Source organism: Grammomys surdaster, unplaced genomic scaffold (assembly GCF_004785775.1).
Source record: "Grammomys surdaster isolate TR1022 unplaced genomic scaffold, NIH_TR_1.0 63, whole genome shotgun sequence".
NCBI lineage: Eukaryota > Metazoa > Chordata > Mammalia > Rodentia > Muridae > Grammomys > Grammomys surdaster.
In genome coordinates, this window is record NW_021604565.1 from 29,034,771 (window position 1) to 29,056,062 (window position 21,292).

At 40.2% G+C, this 21,292-nt stretch overlaps 1 protein-coding gene across 3 annotated transcripts in view; it reads right to left on the reverse strand.

Moving 5' to 3' along the window:
- Samd12 (sterile alpha motif domain containing 12) overlaps positions 1-21,292 on the reverse strand; it is a 409,481-nt gene that overhangs the window by 181,629 nt on the left and 206,560 nt on the right. For all 3 annotated transcript variants that reach the window (XM_028766139.1, XM_028766122.1, XM_028766130.1), the window contains exon 4: positions 6,390-6,530. In XM_028766139.1, the coding sequence (XP_028621972.1) occupies positions 6,390-6,530 (141 nt within the window). The remainder of the gene's footprint in view (positions 1-6,389; positions 6,531-21,292) is intronic.

Genomic DNA, 21,292 nt, shown 5'->3' on the forward strand with positions numbered 1-21,292 from the left:
CTATCTATCTATCTATCTATCTATCTATCTATCTATCTATCTATCTAATGAATAATAAAAATAGAAGCAAATTTGGGAAGAGAACTACACTATATACTTGCATGAAAATGGCCTTGTATAATCCTACATGAGAAAAAATATAACAGTCCCAAAAGAGACCAGTGAAGCATGTGAAGAAAGCAAAGAGCTTGCTTTGGACTCAGACATTCTTGTGCTATGCTTTTTTTTACCAAGGCCTATCTTCCTTTGGTCATGCTAGTTTCTCTGTGTTACTTTGTCTTATGTATATCAAGAACGACAAACAATAGGAGCCACGGTAGAGAGACTAGGAAGAGCTGATGTGACAACGAGTGCATGCTCTGTGCATAGTGAAGATTAAAACTCATGAGCTGGATCGAGCACAGTATTCAGTGTCTGTTGGGGAATTTTACTTTCTAGAAACAATGCGTACTATTAAAACCTAAGAAAAATATTGAGGGATTCTAGACTACTTGGTACCACTGCTATGTGTTGTATAAAGCACACCCCCTATCTCTCATGAATCAGCCAGAAATGTCATGATGACTTTCCGGCTGCCTGCTATGCTTCTCAAAACATAACTGGGAGTGTTCTGACCCAGCTGAATTTCAAGCGGGAACAGTTAATCAAGTGTCACCAGCCAGATTGACATCCTGGCTGCTCAAAGATGGAACATAGACGACCAAAAGCTTTCTTTTAGATGAGCCAATCTCCCCAAAGATGACAGAAGGAGAGCATGAATGCTGAGGCAAACACTGATGGCTCTTCCTTGCAAATGTCAGGGAGCTATGGGACCATTATCAGCGACAAGAGAGGCAGTCAGGCCTTCAGGTAAGATGGCCCTGGCTGTTGCTGCTGAGGTGTCTCAGGAGTATTTGTCATGGTTTCTGGATAGGGAGTAAAAACTGGCATTTACTATGTATTCATTATGCAATTAAAAAAGTCTTACAATGTGTGTGTGTGTGTGTGTGTGTGTGTGTGTGTCCTTTCATCAACATCTAGAAGTCACAGATGAAGAAAGGGAGAACAAAATTACAACTTACAGACCATATGAAGGTCAAGAAGAAGGAAGACAAAGTAGACTACGTCCTATTTAGAAAGGGAAACAAAATAATCATGAGAGGTAGACAGTGGGCGGGACTTGGGAGGAATAGATGAGGCAGAAAGGAAAAAAGGGAGGGCAGGATCAGGGGTCGGAGGAGACAGGGGAGATGTATAGAGGGTCAGAAAATTGAACAGAGGTGTGTAGCAGTGGGAGATCTGGAACAGGGTTCTAGGAACAGAAAGTCTAGGGAGCCAGGAAAGCAGGAGGATCCCAGGACCCAAAGGGGATGACATTAGCTGAAATACCCAACAAAGGGGAGGGAGAACCTGTAGAAACCATATCCAGAGGTTGAGGGATGGAGCCTCCCACCCTTTTCAAAATTTTAATCCAGAATTGCTCCTGTCTAAAGGAAATAGAGGGACAAATAGTAGAGCAGAGACTGAAGGAAAGGCCATCCAGAGACTGCCCCACCTGTGGATTCATCACATATGTAGCCACCAAACCCAGATACTATTGCTGATGCCAAGAAGTGCTTACTGACAAGAGCCTGATATGGCTATCTCCTGAGAGGCTTGGCCAGAGCCTTACCAATACAGATGGGCATGCTTGCAGCTAACCATTGGATTGAGCAGGGGGACCCCAATGGAGGAGTTAGGGGAAAGACTGAAGGAGCTGAAAGGGTTTGCAACCCCATAGGAAGAACAATATTAGCCAACCAGACTCCCTAGAGCTCCTAGGGACTAAACCATCAACCAAAGAATACACATGAAGGAATCTATAGCTTCAGCTGCAGATGTAGCAGAGGATGGCCTTGTCTGGCATCAAAGGCAGGGGAGTCAATTTGTCCTGTGAAGGCCTGATGCCCCAGCGTAGGGGAATGTTAGGGTGGTGGGTGAGAGTAGGTGGGTGGGTGAGCACCCTCGTGGAGGCAGGGGGAGGGGGTGGAATGAGGGAGTTTCCGAGAAAAAATCAGGAAGGGGATAACATTTGAATTGTAAATAAACAAAACGACCAATAAAAAAATTAAAAAAAAATTTAATTTCACCCCTGTAAAATCAACACATGTGAATGGAAGTAAACTGAGTGTCAGATAAATTTATGTAGAAAAGGTATTAACATGATGTGACTTGTTATAAATGTACAAGCTTGGTTTAATTATGTGACAAGGCTAATGGCTGAGTATGTTAGCCTCGAATTCCTGCCATATTCTCATTGCCTGAGCAGAGCCACTCATCTCTATTTCACAAGTTAGTGAATGGGAGCAGAGCGCTTAAAGAATTTCCCGGAAGCAACAAAATTAAATATTCAGGGCAGTGCTTAAAATCCAGGCATATCTAACGCTAAATTTATACTTTCTCCTTCTTGTTTATTTTTTATGTGTGTTCTTTAAAATAGTTCAAACACTCATATTTCAAATGCAAAATGACATTCGAAGCATGTATTCTCTTTCTATGACCATTTCCCTGACCCATGGGTGTAACTTATATTAGTTTCATATACATTATTTAGTATTTCTTATATAGACAAAGTATATACACAGAGAGACAACATTTCTCCCTAAATGGCAAATGTACAATTTGCATATTGTTATGAATTTTGGTTTTGTTTTATTTTTCGTGGTTTCCCAGGGGTCCTTCTTCATTTCTCATTTACAGGTTCAAACACTCCCAGTAACTATATGTGCCACGATTTACTTAGCTCTTTCTTTAAAGGAAGCCACCTATAGTCTTCCAAAAAATACCTATATATTTATAAAGGGACTCTAAAAATCAAATAAAAATACACAAAAAAATCCAATCATTTAAAAGAAAAAAAATCCTTTCCTCAAAAAAGGAGTCCTTTGAGGGCTGAGGAGACGGCTCGAGGGTTAAAAGTAACTGCTGTACAAGCACAAGGTCTCAAAAGCACATCTACACAAAGAGCCAGGCATGATGATGCACATCTGTAACTCCTGCACTGCATCTCTCTCTGTCTCGCTCTCTCAATGTCTCTCTCTCTGTGCATGCGTGTATGTGTGTGTGTGTGTGTGTGCTCAACTGTGCATGTGTGTGTGTGTGTGTGGGGTGTTAGAACTGTGATGTAGAGACAGGCAGATCTTTAGAGCTCACTGGCCAGTCAACCTAGAGAAGTCAGTGAGCTAGCTCTATGTTGAGTTGCACAAACTAAAGTAGGTAGAGAGTGATAAAAGGCATTCTACATCAACATCTTATCTCCATACGTGCATACATATATACATGTGAGCATACACACACACACACAAAACTACCTTTAAAAATAGTTAGTTTTGTTTAAAATAATATAAACTTAAGTACCAATGCAACAGTCTGACAAACACACATATATTGAAGTTGTAATTCTTAAGGTATGAATTAAGGGGAACTGGGATCTCTCATAGAGGATTAGGTGATGAGGGCAGGATTTGATGAGATCCCTTTGGTATGAATCTCAGATGGATTCTGTCTTGCTTCTGAGATGTGAAACACAGGGGAAGGACTCGGTAAGAATGGCCTATAAAACGTAATTCCCTAGTGTCATACATAACCCTAGACTTCCCAGCATTCAGAAACATGAGAAACAAATTCTGTTGCTTTTAACTGTGATGATTAAGGTGGATTGTGAACTTGACAGAATCTATGATCACACAGGAGATAAATTTCTGGGTATGTCTGTGACGGAAGTCACTGAGGTTGGAAGACCACTTATTGTGTGAACCTGGATTCAGGAGTGAATCAAAAGGAGAACAGGAACTGAACAGCAGCAGTTGTGTCTCTCTGCTTTCTGAATGTAGAAATCATGTGACCAGCTGCCTCATAATCTTCTGCCACACTCTCCCTCACATGATGGATCTACCCTCAAACTGTGATCTAAAATAAACCTGTTCTTCCTAAAGTTGCTTCCATCAGGTACTTTGTCATAGCAGTAAGAATGGTAACTACAGCACAGGAAGCTAATCAGTTTGTGGTATTTTCTGTAGCAGCTTGATCGGACTGTACAATCGATAGCAACAGAAACATGTTTTGCTTTAGGGTAATGACTTCATGTGTCCTGGCACTGTGTCCCATTTGAAAAAGCTGGAGGTGTGACCCAGTCTCCTCAAGACAAAGACCCACAGAGGTTTTAAAAAGACTGAAATTGTATAATCATTGTACTTATCCAGCCTATTGTTGGTGTAACTTTGTAGTTGGACGTTTGAAGAATCAAATGTTTAATATTGAATCACACATCACCCCTGTAGTGAACATCCATATGCTATGCATGCCAAACCAGCCAGCTCCCTTGAGTTGATGGAACATTGATTCTTATTAGAACAAACTGAGACCCCCCAAAATTTAAAGCTTCCCCAGATCTCTTTACATCCTCTATTATCAATCTTCAAACATCTTGTCAATTTTGTATCTCTTTCTAAGGAAAAAAAAACCAAGAAATTATCACTTCAATAACACTATGGATTTTATAAAGGATGTCTGATATAAAGTGATTCTGAACAGTAACATGTAAAGGACAAGCAATAAGAAAGGCAATAAAAATTCAGAGAATAACACCCATGAGCTAGAGAACACTAGTTCCTTCTGAAGGGAATGGCATGAGAGAATAAAGAACGTACAGTTTCAAAGGGATAGAAAATGCCAACAACGAAATCAGAAAGGTTGAACTCAGGACCTTCCCCAAACACAGAGAGGTAGAAAGAAGTATGCTGTGGTAGAGGGTTCATATGCTACATGTAGAACCACTACGTGGTTTTATAATAGATATATTGAAAAATTGAGGCAGGCTATATGTCAACTTTTCCATACGATTTCATCTCACGTCTAGCATCTTTAATGCCTGGATTACGTGGCATTTAAGCAGAGTTATTTGCTTCATTTTACTCCATTTTATAAGTAGCATTGTGATAGCATTTCTTGCCTTAAGTTGTATTATTTCTATTTTTTTTAAAGAAACTTAAAGGCATATCAGCAAATCACACTCAAATTTAAATTACTTAGTATAAACACTCTCCTGAACACACCACAAGGGTTCTCTGGGGAGAAACTTCAAAGAAGCCTGTCAAACAGCTGATACCATTTTCTACATCACTCTGTATATATTTATCCTTCAACGATGCTTATCTTTCAGGCACTTCATCATTTCCTCTAGGTCAGTGGTTCTCAACTTCCCTAATGCTGACTGTTTCATACAGTTCCTCATGTTGTCGTGACCTCCAACAATAAAATTATTTTGTTACTACTTGAAGAGAAATTTTGTTACTGTGGTGAACTGTAATGTATTCTGATATGCAGGACATCCAATATGTGACCCCCCTCAAAAGAGTCTCGACCCTCAGGTTGAGAACCACTGTTCTAGGCAACAAGACTATTACTGGGTTAGTCTAAATGCAATAACATGTATCTTGGCTGACACACATTTCTCCAATATCCATATGGATGCCATTACTATATCCGCTTATTGAAAATTACCCAATGCTCTCAAAACCACTTACTTTATCATCCTTTCATTTAAAACGATGCATGATGGACAACAAAAGAAGAAAAAGTACAGTCGATGGAAGTCTATATCTATCAAATTATATGTATACATAAGTGAGATATAGTGGGACTTAGGTTTTTCTTCAAATTTTAGATATTTTTGACACTTCAAAGTTACAAGGTTATTAGGTTCTCTTATCACACTATTATGAGTTAAACAGTCTTAATATCCCAAATTTAAATTCTCTAGTCTAGATTTTAAATCATTCTATTCCCAAGAAGCTAATAGAATTTTCAAAGTCCCTAAAGTATAGGCATGCATTAATTCAGTTAAATAAAGATACATTTGAAATATTTCCTCTCTGTTGGGCAATGAAAAGCAATGTAAAAGAAAATGTATCAAAATCACATCTCCATCACCGGCCATATTAAGTTTAGAATTACTTGAATTCTAAGATCTCCTCAGAATTACTGGTAAGCTGAGGGCATCCAGGACTATAGTACTCAGTTGTGCAGTCTGCACGCAACATAACTCTGGAGGGAACAATTGGACCCTGACCAGTGTGATTGGTACTCTCTGGGGTTGTACAGTAGGCAATTTCTGCAGTTGTATGCGATAACCTTGAAGTTAGCTGCAGTAATTCTATTTGTGCATCCATTACTTATTTATGCATCTTTCTCTCTGGTGAGCAATGAAAAAGTTTTAGAGAGAAGTAGTCTTTAAGGCTACCTACTTTGTTTTTTCTTTTAATGAAGGAAATCCTGTAAGGAAACAACAAACTTTTCCTGGCTCCCCTCTGTCACAGTGATAACATTTTCTGTCTTCCCATGCACCCACCCACCAGGAAACAGCAGGGTACCTTGTGTGAGTAACTGCAGGTTTCTGACTTCTTCCCGAACCTTCAGTTGGAGCACCTGCTGCAGGATGTGCTGTCGCTGGTTCTCCTGGGAGATCCCCATGCGCTCCAGTTTCTTGTCTGTGAGTCTCAGCAGGGCTCGCCCTGCAGGGGTTTAAGAAACAGAGTAAGATGCAAGTGAGCAATACCCTGGAGAATGACTCCCATCTCAGTTTTGGCTAGTCCCCCAACAAAAAAAGTTTATAACTAAGTGCAGCTGATTTAGAACAGGGGGACCCCCATGGTCTATGCTGACAGAACTGATGACTTCCATGGAGAAAATCCACCTATGCAAAAAAAGAGCCCTGATTTTTATGTAATAGTGGCAACCCTCAGCAGACCCACACAATGAGGTAGGTAAAGTAGCTAACTTTAACTTGCATATTTGGGTCACCAATTGCAGGTTTCCATGGAAACAATGTTCTTCACTGGGTCATGAGTTATCAGGCTGGCCAGTGGAGCCCTTTATTGACACCCAGCTGCAGAACTAGATGCTCTCATATGCTTATGAGTACTCCAGCAGAATTTTTTTTTTTTTTTTGTGAAGTGCACATCTAAGGTGCAGTTTTAATCTGCAGGCATATAGTTCTCTGGCTCCAGCTGTGGAAAGCTCTGCTCACCCCAACATTTGCTGAGGACAAAAGGCCCACAAGAATAGGGTGAGAGGGGACAAGAGATGGATGTAATTCAGGAGGGGAAACCTGGAGCCCTGGTGCCTATGATGACACATATCTAGGTCTTGGTAACTCAGCGTGGCTCCATTCTTTGGCCCCCAGATATCTTCGTTTTTCTTCTACCTTGATTTCTATGAAATCCCAAAATTATGTCCTACTGTGCATTTACTATGAAATAATCATACTTCATTTCCAAGGCTTATTACAAGGGATGGATCCTATTAAATGTCCACAGCACCATTTACACTTTTTCCACAGCCCCTGGCTATCACACCTGCAGATCTGTCACCATTTCTATCATGAGAAAGGGACAGAAGCAGCTGCCTGCAGTCAAGGAAAAAAGTCTGTGAGTACACTTTTACATAGACTTTGGAAACTGTTGAGAAGTCTACACCCATGTCTTAGATGTGTGCTGTTCTTTTCCTAAACACTATTCTTTCTTTCTTAATATCCATGTTTTAATCTACATTAGAATTGCTCCTTAACAAACTGTAACTGCTTCTTTGTGGAAAAAAATGAAATGTCCTATCACTTTAGCAAAGAAACTGAACAAGAAGAAGGCAAAGTTAATGGGCATTTCCATTCAAGGAACAAGAAAGGCCATGAATGTAGCTGATGAATGAGTGGCCTGTGAATAGAACCAGGTGAACCGAGAGGAGCAGCTAGCAGAGTCAGTGCTAGTCACTCTCATCTTTCCTTCCTTTTAACCCTTGTGCACACCAGTCAACAGAAGCTAAGTTCCAGGCTGCATATGGTGGCTTATAATTATACAGCAAAGCTTACTGGTTTATCCTGAACATTTTTGTTTTGTTCGCTTTTGAGACAGGGCACTATCAAGTAGCCCATGCTTGTCTCAAACTTAAAATACTCCTGCCTTACACAGTCAAGTACAGAAAATTTTGGTAGGCTTCTCCATCTGGCTTTATTCTGCATGTTGACTCTAAGTTTACTTTCCCTTAACTTGGTAATCTAGATAATCAAAGAAAGCATAGAAAAGCACTACATATCTCATCTCACCAATGGAATGCTTACCCTACAATCACTTATTAGCCAGAAGAAATTACATAATCCTTCTTACTCAGAAAAGAGCCTGCTGTATATTGGCACATGCTATGATTCCTTCCAACAATCTGCCCAGAAGTGAGGTGAGGATAGGCAGAAATATTGGATGGAAATATTAATGACATGACCCTGGACCATTGTCTTGGAGGAAAATTCTCTCTCTCTCTCTCTCTCTCTCTCTCTCTCTCTCTCTCTCATTGTCTTGCAGGAACCTCCCCTCCCATTGTCTTGGAGGAAAATTCTCTCTCTCTGTCTCTCTGTCTGTGTGTGTGTTTGAGAGAGTGTGTGTTTGTATGTGTGAGTGTGTCTGTGTGTGTCTGTGTGTGTGTGTGCATTTGTGTGTGTGTGTGTGTGTGTGTAGTGACAGTGGTCTACAGCTTCTGTGGCATTTACATCTAAAGGAAAACTCCTCATAACCACAGCTTATGTTTGATACCACCAGGTAATCATGGTAACCATGAAAAAGGATCAAGAGAAAAGCAGACTCAAGCCCCTTTCATTGCCTTCTGCAGCAAGGTAGAGCAACAACCCTGAAAGATGTTATAGTCTCATTCGTTACCTTGCATGGTAAAAGAGGTTTTGCAAAGGTAATGGAACTATAAAGACTCTAAGATGAAAGAATAGCATATATCACCCAGCAGTCTCTCAAGTCTCACTACAGTGGTAAAGAAAACCTGCGAGAGAGAGAGAGAGAGAGAGGGAGGGAGAGAGAGAGAGAGAAAGAGAGAGAGAGAGAGAGAGAGAGAGAGAGAGAGAGAGAGAGAGAACAATGTTTCAGAAAACTAGAAAGAAAAATAGTGTAAATGGTATAAACAGAAGTCAGAATAAAGTGGCCACAGATTCTAAAGGTTGAGAAATGGTTTCTCTTCACACATTCTGAAAGTCACTCCACTAACATCTCACTTTCAGTCCTCTGACTGGCAGTTTGGATTTCACAAATGTAGCATGATAAATGTGAGTAATTTTAAGCCTCTAAATTTTCTATAGCAGCAGTCATCCTCATGAATGGAACTGACATCATAGTAAGAACGCAAATAAACTTGCACAGGCTTCAGCCTGTGCAAAACCATGGAGATGGGAGGTGGACACAAAGTCTCGTCCCCTGTTGAGAAGATACTGACAATGGATGGCTTCTGGGAAAAGGAGAGTCAATTTTCTTTAAGGGTGTGACCACAGCCTGATAGGTAACCCGTGCTCCAGAAGATGACCCCACAACCAATGGAATTTGGGCATAAAATTAATTCAATGGGTTAAACATGAGAAAGTACAATAAGTTTGATGGGTAAGTAGATGGGGTTGTGTCTGTAGAAGCTGGGGGAGAGGGAGGATGTACATGGCCAAAATACATGCATATGAACAAAATACAATGGTATGCAATTCAAAAGGGATGAATGAGACTATTATTTTAAAAGTAACGCAAATAGAGAGCTCTATATTTCCTTTCCTTTTACAGTTTCTATGTGGATGTCACAATGAAGACTTGAGGAACAATAATCTTGAGTTCTGGGTCTGTCTGTGGAGGTAACACTAGAACTTGAGAGATAGTCCAAGAAATAAAAGTGTCAAGGAGGCCAGAGGAACGGCAAACATCACTGCAGCAGTGAGGAGAAGATAAGATGACGGTAGCATGGTCTGAGGCTCAACTGGGACAGGGTTTCAGGCATGAGGAAAACTGGATATGGACAGTATGTGACGTGTAAAGAGTTTTGAGCAAAGGTGATTTAGGCATGATGCCAAGTCTTCACTGGATATTTCTGGTTCTTCTGAGAATAGATTGGAGGCTGGGATGTGGAGAACCATCAAAACAGGAAGTGATGGTCCCCTAGAGCCAGGTGCAAGACCATGATTAGCAAGGATCCCGGATCTATTTTCATGGCTTTATAATTCCTAGAAGGAACACGGAGGAAAGGAGGGCCTCAGTTACCATTTGGGTTTCCAGACTTATTCACAATGGCTGGTGACCCCTTTTGTGATCAGGAAACTGAGTCATTACTCTAGGAAAGGATGTACTGGAAGCAGGAAATCATGGTCTGTTCCTGCTAGTCTGTCTCCAGCAAACATCTGGGATCTGAAGAAGTAATGAAGCAGTTAGAATTAAAATAGACTCATTAAAATGCCCTTTCTTCCACTTAATATTCTCATTCCCCTATTCCTCCAGTATTCTCCTTAAGACTCCAAAGCACTGGGTCACCAGGTCTAAGGTGAGCTTTGGTAGATCACGATAGAAGATGGGTTTATCTCCGTGATTCAACTGCTGTACTGATTATCCAGACCAGATGCTTCCAATGTTGAAAATTTTCACAGGACCCCTTGACTTAGGCCAGGGAATATTGGGTGAAGATATCAACACAGCAAAAAGTTAGGTGTGGTGTTTTGATAGCAACACTGAAAAATTTGAGTATTGCTTCAACTGACACTTCAGTCTGTCCACAAAGTCCTTTTTTGGGTGTGGCCACCTAGTATGCCAATTCTATAAACAAAGACATGATGGTCAACTTCATCTGAGCAGCATCCTGATATTTAGTTACTTAGTATTCTGAATGTTTCCAGATGATATTAATATTTATTTTAAAATTCCATACCTGAGTACTATATTTAAATCATACCTTCCATTCCCTCCATCACCTCTGTGTACCATTCCCACCTACCCATTCCCTCTCAAACTCATAGCCTTTTAAAAATCATATTACAAATACATAAGTACACCTTTCTGAGTCCACTTTAGTGTACTCCTATGTATGTGTTTTAGGACTGACCACTTGGTATTGGGGCTCATCCCCGGGGAAGACAGATTCTTTCTCTCTCTGAAATCACTGATTGCCAATGTCTCTTCTTTGAAGGGTAGGACCTTCTGAAATTTCACCAGTCGGAACTGGCATGTTAACTTGCATCACTAGGGTTTTATTCAAGCAACTGCATTGTTGAGAGTTCAAGATGCATTTCTCCTGTCATATACAGATGAGACAATCTTGTAGTAGATGTTCTGGTTTTTTGCTCCTTATCATTCTTTCCACCACCTCTTGTATGATGCTCCCGGAGTCTTAGGTCATTGAACCTAGAGGAATACCTCCTACTGACACTTTCCTAAACCAGTATAATTCTTCACTGTATTTTCACATATATCCTATGCTCACAGAGAAGTCTAGCTCATCTGAGACATTTCCTTTTGCAGCAGACGGAGACTATTACAGAAAGTGACAATTGGTCAGAATGTAGAGAAACACTGACCATGAGGTGCTCTCCCAGTTCTTACTCCTACACCACAGTCTCTACACATAGGCTCAGAGGTTGATGCTTCAAGAAAGAGAATAGATAAGGCAGATTGCTTCCTATAATGTATAGCAGCTCTTGCCTCTAGGCTCAAATGAGGACATTAACTGTACAGATTTTGAATTTGACAATTTCTATAATGGCATGAATCAATTTATTTTATCTATCTGTCAACTTGTACACACACACACACACACACACACACACACACACATACAATCTGTCTGTCCATCTGTCTATCTGTCTGTCTTCCTATAGTTCTGTTTCTCTCCAGAGAACTGTAATACTGTATAAATTTACCTGTCAGGATTGTTATGCTGGCACATAATAGTACTTATAAATATGTATTAAGTACATATTTTTATCACTGTTTAAGTAATGTTAAAATTGTTTTCTTTACCCACATCCTGATGACTTTCCATTTCCAGGTCTTTAAATTATTGTTGTCTCTGATATAAAGGGCTCAATCAGAAATCATCAAATAAAACAAACATGAGAAGCTGGCCATCTTAGGAGGTGGCGCCCACACTGGTTGGTGATGAGCATATGAACACATGCTGTCAAAAAGAACAGAGATCACAGGCTGTGGATCTGACCTTCCTACAGGCTGAAGGAAGATGAGGGCATGTTTCTGTGTTTAGACAGACAACCCATTAACAGCTCAGTTGAGCAAGGGGCAGTGTGCAGAAAGGACAAGTATAGAAAAGGAACACGTATATAGTTTTCTCTGGTTGCTATACCAAATTACCATAAATATAGAGCTTAACACAACAGAAATTTATCCTATCGAAATATGAAAACCAGAATCTCAACACAAGTTTCACTGGGCTAAAACCAAGGTACTGTAGAAGTTGACAGGGGATAATATCTGATCTTCAATATTTTAGCTCTCCAGTGCTGCTTTGCTTGTGGCCCCATCACCATAATTTTCACTGTCATTGTCTATATATAAAACCTTTACTTCTATCTCAATGCAAAAAAAACAAAAACAAAAACAAAAAACAAAAACAAAACAAGCAAAAAAAACCCCAAAAAACAATAACAAAAAATCTTTACTTCTCCTATGAGTCAAAAGAAAGACTTTTTTCTTCGATGATAAGGACAAGTGTCAACAACTAGGAACTGCTGTCTTTGCAGGTCTTCATTCAGTCAACTAAAACTTAAAGTCAACTAAAATTTCTGCATACGGCACAGGATTCCATGTTCACATGGAGAGGTGAGACTCAATGAAAGTGCTTCAGGCAAAGACTTAGGTCTGGATATGTCTCTGATTTCCAAGTCCCATTTGGTTCTTGGTGTCCTTCCACTTCAGAGACAATTATGTCAGATACCACCACAGGTTTTAAAGATAACAATTCCATGCTGAAGGTGAATTTGGAAAGTCAGGGTGGGCTGTAGGTATGGTCTCAGCTTTGCTTCTATAGAGATTTCTCAGTGTCACTTTTCCTGGGAGATGCAATGAATTGCAGGGTAGCTTTTCTTCTGGAAATGATTCCCAGCTAGTCTTCAACAAATGGTCAGTGTGTACTGAGATAGTTCAAGTTGAGTTAGTTCAAATCTACTCTCAGGAAGGCCTATGTTATGTCCTAACACGTTGTCCCTGGGTATAACCTCAGCCCCATTCAGAGTGAACACCAGTGTGGTGATCACATAATCAGCGTTCATTAGCCAAACCAGGTGTCCCATTACTCCAAAATGGGAATATTTAGACCCAAGAAACAAGGATAAAGTAGAAAATAAGAAAAGCATGGGGTTCTGAGTTAAGATGTATAGATAAATATCCAGGAAAGCCTTATCTGAGTTTTAATAATAAAAAGCACATTATTTCATAGACTGCGGCAATAGAATGGAGTTAGGCATATGCACATCCTCTGTAACTCAGAACCACTGGCACGATGCAAATCTGATATCACAGATGCTTTGCTGGCTGCTGCTGCATCCCACTCAAGCGACCGTTCCTTCTCATGTGACCGAGATAACAATAGCAAACATTTGCTAAATGCCATCCTAAGAGCTTTACATAGATTATCTTGTTTTTAATGATTCTGTGAAAGCACATGTTTATCTACGGCTGATTAAGAGCTATGGAACACCTAAAAGCTCTATCTCTTATTAATAAGCTGCAGACCTGAGAGAGGCCATGCTCTCAGCATCCCCTGACTGACTGCTTCTCACATCCTCCTTGTGGTAGACTGAATAAGAACTAACTGAACCTCACATCCTCCCTGTGGTGGACTGAATAAGAATATCACTCCCCCTACTCACGAGGCTCTGGCATTTGAATATGTGGTTCCCAGTTGGTGACACAATTTGGGGAATTTTAGGAGGTGTAGCCTTGCTGGAAGAAATATTCCCACTAGAGGTGGGCTTTGAGGTTTCATACCCAAGTGCTAGTCCCAGTGTGTTCTCTTTCTTTCCTGCTTGGGGTACTGAGATGTAGGTTCTCAGGTGTTTCTCCCTTTATACTTGCCTGCTGCCACTCTTCTCTGACATAATGGTGATGAACTCTTTTTTTTCCTCTGGAATGATAAGTCCCAAACACACTCTTCTTTCTATAAGTTGCATTGACCACAGTGTTTTGTCACAAAACCAGAAAAGAACCTAATACATTCACCAAACCTATTTCTGTACAGGGACTAAGGGAGTTGAGTCAGAGGGTCTGTGAATGGCCACCATCACTGGGGCCTTAGGGAAAAGGGGGACCATGAACACACTACCGCCATGCACTAGAGAGTGACAGGGAGGGCAGTATTGGGTGAGCTTTGCCAGCTGCTACGCAACAGATTCATCTATTCATTTATCAAAGACTACATGCGTATCATGGATTGAACTTCTTTCTCCACAGAGAACTAGGAACACAGAGTTCCTGTACAATGAACTAGGAAGTCAGTGTTAAAGATAAATCTCACATGAGTGACAAAGCACTGGTTCTTTGCAATCCCATGCAAGTGGCACATAATGGTATTTCAGGGGACTTTGAGCAAAGGAAAGTGATTTAGTCAGTAAGGTGAACAGGAATGAGAAGAGAGGTCAAGGCATAGGCAATAGGCTCCTAGCGCCAGAAAGGCTTAGTTAGGAGTTCCAAGAAGCTCTGCAGTGTGGAGTATGGAAGGATGGAAGGAAGGAAGGAAGGAAGGAAGGAAGGGAGGGAGGGAGGGAGGGAGGGAGGGAGGGAGGGAGGAAGGAAGGAAGGAAGGAAGGAAGGAAGGAAGGAAGGAAGTGGGTCTTCTGTGTCTCTCAGGTAGCTCTTAAGCTCAGTCTTTCTCCCCTTCCCCCACAGTAAAAGAGAACATAGGGGTAGAAGCAATGATATTTGTGTATCAAGCCCCACTCAAGATTAGCATCTCCTTTGTTTTTGTCTATATGGCCTCCATATCGTCACTGCAAGACAACTTCTCTTTTATATTTTGGGAAGTCCTCTTTCTTCTTTGGGGAAATTCTGGACTATTAAAAAAGAATTCCCCTGTAGTATTTTTCAGCTCTCAAGGAAAATGTCACTTTCTTACTTGTTGGATTATGTTTTACTTCTCATTCCCTTCACACACCTTGCTACACGGTAAACTCCATTATTATGGGGGCTTCGCTGATATTTTCGAGTCCCTGACCGGAGTGTGACTACGTTCTGGCACCAAATAAATGTTTGTTAAATTAATGTTGTGTGGATGTGACCCAGACAGTGCAAATATATAAGTTCCTTACTGGAACAGTCCTGGTTGCTAAGAGGAAAGTTCTCTTTTCTTCTTGGACCATCTCCCAAGGTATAATATAATACTAGATTTTCTGTTAGTGGCTGTCTTTGTTGTCCTAGGCAGAGAATTGGCTGGGGAATTAAGTCGACCGTGAGCAAAGCTGAGAAAGTAGAAGGGAAATATGAGAGGAGAGGAAGCAGGTGGAGGAGGGAGGAAGACAATGTTATTTGATTTCCTGAATGCAGCCTTGCCTGAGGTCAGACACCCTGAGTTTCTCAGTTACAAAAGTCAATATATGATGAGAGAGGAAGGTGACTTGGTTTAATGGTGAGTGGCAGATGCTACTTTATGTGTCACTCTCAGCTAAACTGTCAGCTAAGCCACCGATTCCATGATCCCATTTTAAGGAATGACGTCTGATATAGAGGAGTAAAAATGATAAGGCTCTGATGTTTTATGAGTCACTGGAAAAATATTGGCATTTTAATTATTATTCCTTAAAATGTATTTGAAATTCACCTTAAGTTTGACCACAGACTTCTGTCTTCTTTACATGCCCAGAGGTCCTTGTCCTCCTCGTCCAATTACTCCAGAGGTCACAAATTCAAATGCTGTGATTGTCAGGATAATGCAATTGTGTGAGGAGAACTGCTCCGAGGGACCATTGAAATTAGTCGGGCTGCACAGTTTGATTTTTTTTTCCTCCTAAAACGGACCATTTTAATCCATTTTTGCTCTGAAAAAGTACAGTTAGAATATGGGTCAACGGGTGCCTCCGCTTCTATTTTAAATTTTGAATAACTGAAAATTCACAAGTCTTATGAAGTCTACCCATTTAAAATTTACCCATGTTTTCCACACTGGCGGAGCCAAACAAATCAAGTATATGGGTCACATTTGGCTCAAACCTGACACTTTCAATGTCTGACTCTCCATTCTCCTTCTTTCCACATGCCCCTCCTTCTTCCAGTGGAAAATAAGTCTAGTGGCTTTGTCCCTAAGGGACAGAAATAACTGTATGGATGGGGCTGAGCTTTGACACTGCATCCTTTGCAGACCATATTAAATTAACAGTTCCCTGTGACCAAGAGTAGTTAAAGGCCTTTAGGCCTCATATATTACACCTCACCCATAGGTTTCGATCTCTCCCTCTGTCTCCTGCCTCCGCCAACCCCCACCCTTCTCTGTTTCCTTTCAAAAAAGGTCAGACCTCCCAGGGATTTCAATCAGCTTTTGGGTCCCTTGTCCTCGCATAGGGTTGCCTTGTTGAGCCTAAATATGAGGGGAGGTCACTAATCTTTGTATAACTAGATACGCTGTGCTTAGTAGGATTTTTCAAAATACCCTAACAACACACTGCAAATTCATCTTCTTAACCCCACAGCCCAATGTCCCTGATTTCTTTAAGGTGACAACAAATCCCTGAGCACAAGCAAGGACTCAAAGGTCAGCCAACTCATTACCTCATTTCCTGGCAAGAAGGTAAGACCAATATGTCTCCTCTCACTTCTAACTGAGAGCATAAGCCCACTGGCTAGCCTGGCCCTTCACAGAGTGAGGCTCAGAGTGATTGGCAGCTGATTGCATGTCCTCCTTTGGGCTGAGGAAGAGAAGGGTTAATGGAACTTTGCACTGTGGTTACTGTAAGTAATTTGCTGAACTGATGGGAACTGCACATTGATTTTTTTTAACCAGTCTTAGGTGGAAAGCCTTTTTAGACAGTCTATGTATTTTTGGCTGACTATATTCAGGTGCTGATGATGTTAATAGGAGGGAATTAGAAATCTATTAATTCTCATCTAAAATATAAATCCAGAAAGAAACTACTTACAGTATCTTTTAAACTGAGTAAAAATACAGTCCTGGTATTTTTAGCCTCATGAAAAGTTGAATATTTTTTATTTTGTGAATTGCAGACACAGTTACCAAATCCTCTCCAAAAATTAATTTTTAAAAATTCCTTAAAATATTATTTTGGGGATTTTGTCTTAGCCTCTGAGAAGACTCAGTAATAACTTCTCTTGGACCTCAGAGCATTTTTCTTTTAAAGCTAGGAAGTCTCATACCAACCTAATGGAGGTTATAGCTGAAGATTCATGGTGCAATAAACAGCCTTCAAGGCCTTTCTGCTTTTGATGGGTAAACCAAACCCTGCGGTACATTTGCTGTTATTTGTCAGCATTCATCTGCATTGTTGTGGGATCCTTTGTTGATGGAGTGTCACCGGGTGAGTGATGTCTTGCACACTTGGCATGTTTTAAAATTAATTACCAAGAAGTGTGTGGGAAGCCTATTGACAAGCAACCCCTCCTTCTCTGTGTTCTACTTACAGTTATGGCTACAATAGACAAACACATAGCTTTTTCATACTGAAAAAGACCAGGTACAGGGCGTTTTGGGTTCAATACATGAATTAATGTGAAATGGTACCCATGGCTAAAGTCACGTTTCAATCCTGGTGATAAGCTAACTTTGACTTTATTTTAAAATGGAGAGATTTATTTTATCTTACGTTTTTGTTTGTCCATGTTTGTGTGTGTGTGTGTGTGTGTGTGTGTACATGTGTATGTAGGGGTTAATAAAATGTATGCACATGCATGACAATGTCAGAGAATAGCCAGTCTTAGTCCTTCCTCAGGTGATGTTCACCCCATACTATAAGGGAAGCTGGGTACGTAACACCAAAACCATGACAGACATCTACACAATGGGACTCTGATGGAAACCTGGAAACTATTCACAATAAGCAACACTGAATCTATTTTTTCAACATGTAAAATCTTGAAAAGACATCATGATACATAGTGCTGTTGACCTTTAGGGCTGGGTACTTCTGTGACTGGAAGTGTGGCTCTGTTGTGTATATTAGGATGCTCCTGGACAAAAAAAACTCTGGCTTTTCATCTAATAATATTGTCCCATCTGTGTCAATTATAAAATGTCTCCTAATTCTTGGCAAGTATCTCAAGGAGGATAAAGTTGCCTTTGGTGAGAAACCTCCGATCCAGGTGTTTGCTCTTAACCAACTGCTTCTTAAAATGCCAATCCAAAAGGCAGATATCCTCAGAATGCAGTCATAGTGGCAACCCAGCACAGAACTCTGTTAGACACTTTTAAATCTATTTCCACCAATCTATACATGGTACCACACTAGGACAGAGTCTTAATCTCTGTTTTAAAGGAGAGAAAAATAATGCTACTAGAGATATGCCCAACTGAAAAAGAATGTACGGGGCTGGAGAGATGACTCAGTGGTTAAGAGCACTGACTGCTCTTCCAGAGGTCCTGAATTCAATGCCCAGAACCATATGGTGGCTCACAACCATCTGTAATAACATCTGATGCCCTCTTCTGGTGTGTCTGAGGAGAGTTACAGTGAACTCACATGCATTAAATAAATAAATAAATAAATAAATAAATAAATATCTTTAAAAAATGTACAAAGAGCAGGGCAGAAGTTCCAATTCTGTTCAAGTAAAAAGTGCCTTATATTTGAACTTGGACATCTCAAGGCACATAACAGCATTCCCGTTGAGATATACCTTGAGAGGCTTTGTGAATGGAAGAATAATAGAAGTTGACTAAAGTTTAATTTTGGCCAGAAGAATGAATTAATTGATTGGATTTCAGCTTTTAGAAGGCAAATTCAAGTTGAAATCACACACACACACACACACACACACACACACACACACACACAAACCTTCACTTTTTTCTAACTTTCTCTTTTAGTCAATTGTTCAATTGTTTTGGGTTCATTTTTATTGTTTACTCATGACCATTCCAGCATGAGCTTCTTATGAGTTGTAATGCATATCTTATCCTCGAGTTCTCACAGAGAATGCCATGTTGTTTTGAACAAGGCTATAAAATTCTTGGAAGTTAGTGGTCCTTACACATGACAGTTTGTTCTAGAACACTGACTCCAGTGTAGCTACCATACTGCATTGCTTTCTTATAATCTCACTTTAAATAGTATTTTCATTTTTGTGTCTAATTATGTTTCTTACTTTGTTTGCAGAGAGCTGATTTTAGAGAGAGGAGCCTGGGCATTAAGCCTGATGCCTGCACAGGCTGGCTCTCTGAACGTGAGTAATTTACTAAACGCTGCTGAGTCACAATTTCCCCATCTGTAAAATAGGATTGATTTGAATTGCCTTGGGGTTTTCATGTAAAAGTATAATAATGGATTATTATGCTTTATATAATAAAGCATATGAAATACAAATTTATAAATCTAAAAGTACCTAGCATAGCACCTCACTCGATATGCTTATTTCAAATTAAACATTCTATGACAGTATGCCTTATATAGGTTTTGCTATTATTTACTGTTTTACCAGAATTGAATTAACTCACATGCCAATAATCTCTTTTCAACCCTGGGTTCTCTGTAAAGTAACTCTAGAGCCCAGCAGTTGATAAGTATTCATTTAAATTTTGCTGAGTACATGAATGGCTCTGTGAGAAAAGGAAAAGAAGTATCACCCCAAAAAGCAGGCCAAGAAAAGTGAAGGGACTTGTCAAAGATATGCAATGGATACATACAAAAGCAAATACTAGAAAGAAGATGCTACTAGTAGGAAGGCTATGGCTGCTTAATTAAACACTCATTTAAAAATGAACGTGTCATATATTAGGCTAGAGGCTGAGTACAGATCCAGAGTATAGTATATGTAGTCTACACCCATATTTCTAGCTTCATGGGAAAATAATAAAATAGCACCAAGATAAAGACATCATTTCTGATCAGAAGAGTATACAGTGCTTCTTATAAGAAGAATATAGAAAACCTAATTGGGAATATGCTATGGAAAAATGTAATTTTGAGGAATTACCTTTTACCTACCTTCAGATTTAGATAGACTGAGGAGGTATTAAGGTGATTGTTTGGAAAAGAAAAAAAGAAAAAGACATAAATAAATAAATAAATAAATAAATAAATAAAATCTTAAAATACAGGCTTCAAATTAAAGCAAGAGATCTGATGAGACCAGCACATGGAATGTGTTAAGGCCTTGGACTTGAGGTGAAGATGGAGAGCTGGCCAAAGGCAAGATCACTGATGACCTTGGAGGCAGATTGAAGAATCTTGTTCACTTTACAATAAGTACTGAGAGTCAATATAGAGATTAAAACAGGACACTGACATAATGACATTTGTACTCAAGATGCATTCTGGCTTCTCACAAATAATTTCCATGGAGGATATAAGTAGTGCCAGGAAGTGAGAAAAACTAGCTGGAAAGTTCAAACTTCTGCTGAGCTCATAGACCATGGTGGCTTCTACTAGAATTGGTACTGATTGGAAAATGTGCAGAAAGGAGAAAATATCCAAGCAGAACCAGAATGACCAGTCAGAGATGAAGGACCTGAATCATCTTGTAAGGGGATGTCAATTGTAGTCTGTTTAGGAGATGATAAAAAAGCCAACATCCACTTGCAAACACCGGAAGTACTGAGTGAATATGTTGTAGATTTGGTCTAATATTTGTAACATGTTAATTAAGTTCCCTAAATTACATGAGAATCCATATGTCTTCACATAAGACACTAAGGGACCCTGCCCATGGTCGGTTTTGATTGGTAAATAAAGTTGTTGGTTGCTAGTGACTGGGCATGGAGACAGAGGCAGGACTTTAGGATTTCCAGGTGAGGGGACAGAGAGAGGAAGAAAGATGGAAAACTGCCATGCTGGGAGAGGAGTAAAAACCAGGCCTGAGAAGTCCGGGACAGAGAGACAGCCGACATGTAAGAGTCAGGGAAGCATGGCTCTAGCCCCTCCCCCTCACTGGGTTTAGGGCAACAAAAATGGTATATAGATTTTTAGTAAGTAATAACTCAAGAATATTGGAGGGGAGGTGCTAGTCACGTGGAGATCTTGGAGTGGCCTACCCACTGAGCTGTTTAGGGAATATTAAAATATAAGGCGCTCTCTCTCTCTCTCTCTCTCTCTCTCTCTCTCTCTCTCTCTCTCTCTCTCTGTGTGTGTGTGTGTGTGTGTGTGTGTGTGTGTGTGTGTGTGTGTGTATCTTTCATTCAGAAACATTGGGGGCAGTTAGCTAGAAACTTGTGCTGCCTGCTGGGTCAGTTTGTGTATAGGTTAATTGGCAACTACAACACAGATACAGGAGCAAATAGCAGCCATTCTAGTTGGGATGTGTAACATGAA